Genomic DNA, 1,967 nt, shown 5'->3' with positions numbered 1-1,967 from the left:
ACCTCTTGTCAGGGATCTTGAACTCCCGGTAGAGCTGATCGGCTCGCTTGTGGTGGCCATCCAGGATGAGGTTGGAGACAGTGTCGTGCAGTGAGAGGTCAAGATAGGGCTTGTCAAAGTCCTCCTGGAGGTGTCGCTGGAGCCGCAGGAGCTTGATCTGATCCTCTGTGGCCTGGGGAGCAAAGCACCAGCCTAAATGGTCCCCTGCCCAGCCCTGCCCACGGGGCCCAGAGGGTTTCATGCCCCAGCAAGCGACAGCAGCAGCCCACCCGCCCTTGGCTGCGGAGCAGGGCGGGGGTCCCACAGTGACAAGTCAAGGGGACGTGGCCCAGCCAAAGCCCCGTGCCCACTGGCACTGCCCAGCCCCAGGAGAGCAGGGGCCCCCCACGGCATGTCCCCGGCCCCGGTTGCACTCACCTTGGCAGCAAACTCGTTTTTGGCTTTGTAGTACTCATCCAGGGCGTTCTGCAGAGCTCCTACTCGCCCTTCGATGCGCTGGGGACAAAGAGCATGGCCACTTCACTCCCTGCCAGCACAGATGCCATGCTGCAGGGATGGGGCAGCACCCTCAGAGCAGGGGCCCCCCACGGCATGTCCCCGGCCCCGGTTGCACTCACCTTGGCAGCAAACTCGTTTTTGGCTTTGTAGTACTCATCCAGGGCGTTCTGCAGAGCTCCTACTCGCCCTTCGATGCGCTGGGGACAAAGAGCATGGCCACTTCACTCCCTGCCAGCACAGATGCCATGCTGCAGGGATGGGGCAGCACCCTCAGAGCGCCGCAGGTGGGGCAGGAGGGGTGGCTGGGGGGCAAGAGAGCGCTGAGGCGGTGACACGGCTGAGGCGAAGCTCCAGCCCTGCGACGCTCTGCTTTGATCCGCACAGACAGGCAGAGGGCTGGGCCCTGCCTAGCCCAAGGTGGGATCCGCAGGTGGGATCCTGACCTCCCCGGCACATGCAGGATGGGCTGGGTGTCTGCTAGCACAGGGTCCCAACGGGACAATGGCCCTGGGGTACAAGGTGGGCAGCTCCCTTCCCACAGCCAGAGCCCACCCTGAGAATGGGAGGGTGGAAACCCCCCCAGCTGCAAACACCCAGCTGGTGCCACTGGGCTGCATGGAGCAGAGGCAGCCACCAGGCATGAAATTCCCTCCTTCCCCAGCACGCTGTCCCTCCCTCGGTGCAGAGGAGCCAGCCTAGAGCCTGCCAGCCCTTCCTCCCCGCTCCTCCTGCCGCTGCCAGGCACAAACCTTCTCCGAGTAGCTGGAGTGGACGTGGAAGTTGCCGAGCTCCTGGTGATTGTCGTCCTGGTTATACAGATCCTTCAGCGTCTCCCGTTCCTGGTGCTTGCAGAACTGGGGAGCAATGGCGGGGTTAGGGCTCATGGGACGGACACCACGGTGGCTGCCGGGGGCCAGGTGTGTGGTGGCAGCCCCCACCTGGCGGTACAGGCTCAGGGCCACCGGCTGGTTCTGCAGTGTCATGAAGAAGGTGCCACGATTCAGCTCGTTCTTCAGGTGGAGCACAACAGTGTAGACTGGGACAGACAGCGCGGTTCAGGAGGAGGGGACGGGTCCCTGCCCCCTGCATGGCTGGCTCCAGGGAGCAGCACCGGGAGGGGAGTGAGGGGATATCCATGCGCAGGGCAGGGCCCCGTGCCAAGGGCAAAAACTGCCCCAAAAGGCTCAAGCAGTTCTCACCACCCTCATCCCACAAGGCACAAAGCCACGAACAGGCTTCCCCAGACCCCAAATCCCTCTGCTCCACTGCAGAGCCCCAACTCTGCCCAGCCCTGACCCTTACCCAGGTCGGTGTCCCCGCTCTCGATGGCTTTGCTGAGGGCCAGCTTGCTCCGCTTCATCTTCAGCAGCAGCGGGACCTGCTCCCCGGACCGTGGCTCATACTCCAGCAGCTGCAGGCAGCAGAGGGTTCGTCAGCGCATGGCCACAGTGTGTGGCCCCCCAGCCCAC

General features: G+C 64.0%; 1 protein-coding gene across 1 annotated transcript in view; it reads right to left on the bottom strand.

Moving 5' to 3' along the window:
- The window catches only part of VPS16 (vacuolar protein sorting 16 homolog (S. cerevisiae)), a gene marked incomplete at both ends in the record, with an annotated part of 9,135 nt that overhangs the window by 326 nt on the left and 6,842 nt on the right, over nt 1-1,967 (bottom strand). The window contains 5 exons of the mRNA XM_010285994.1: nt 3-172; nt 618-695; nt 1,248-1,352; nt 1,437-1,534; nt 1,801-1,909. Coding sequence (XP_010284296.1) covers nt 3-172; nt 618-695; nt 1,248-1,352; nt 1,437-1,534; nt 1,801-1,909 — 560 coding nt within the window. The remainder of the gene's footprint in view (nt 1-2; nt 173-617; nt 696-1,247; nt 1,353-1,436; nt 1,535-1,800; nt 1,910-1,967) is intronic.

Source organism: Phaethon lepturus, unplaced genomic scaffold, assembly GCF_000687285.1.
Source record: "Phaethon lepturus isolate BGI_N335 unplaced genomic scaffold, ASM68728v1 scaffold25474, whole genome shotgun sequence".
Classification (NCBI taxonomy): domain Eukaryota; kingdom Metazoa; phylum Chordata; class Aves; order Phaethontiformes; family Phaethontidae; genus Phaethon; species Phaethon lepturus.
The sequence above is the reverse complement of the archived record's forward strand: the minus strand, read 5'-3'. Positions and strand labels throughout refer to the sequence as shown.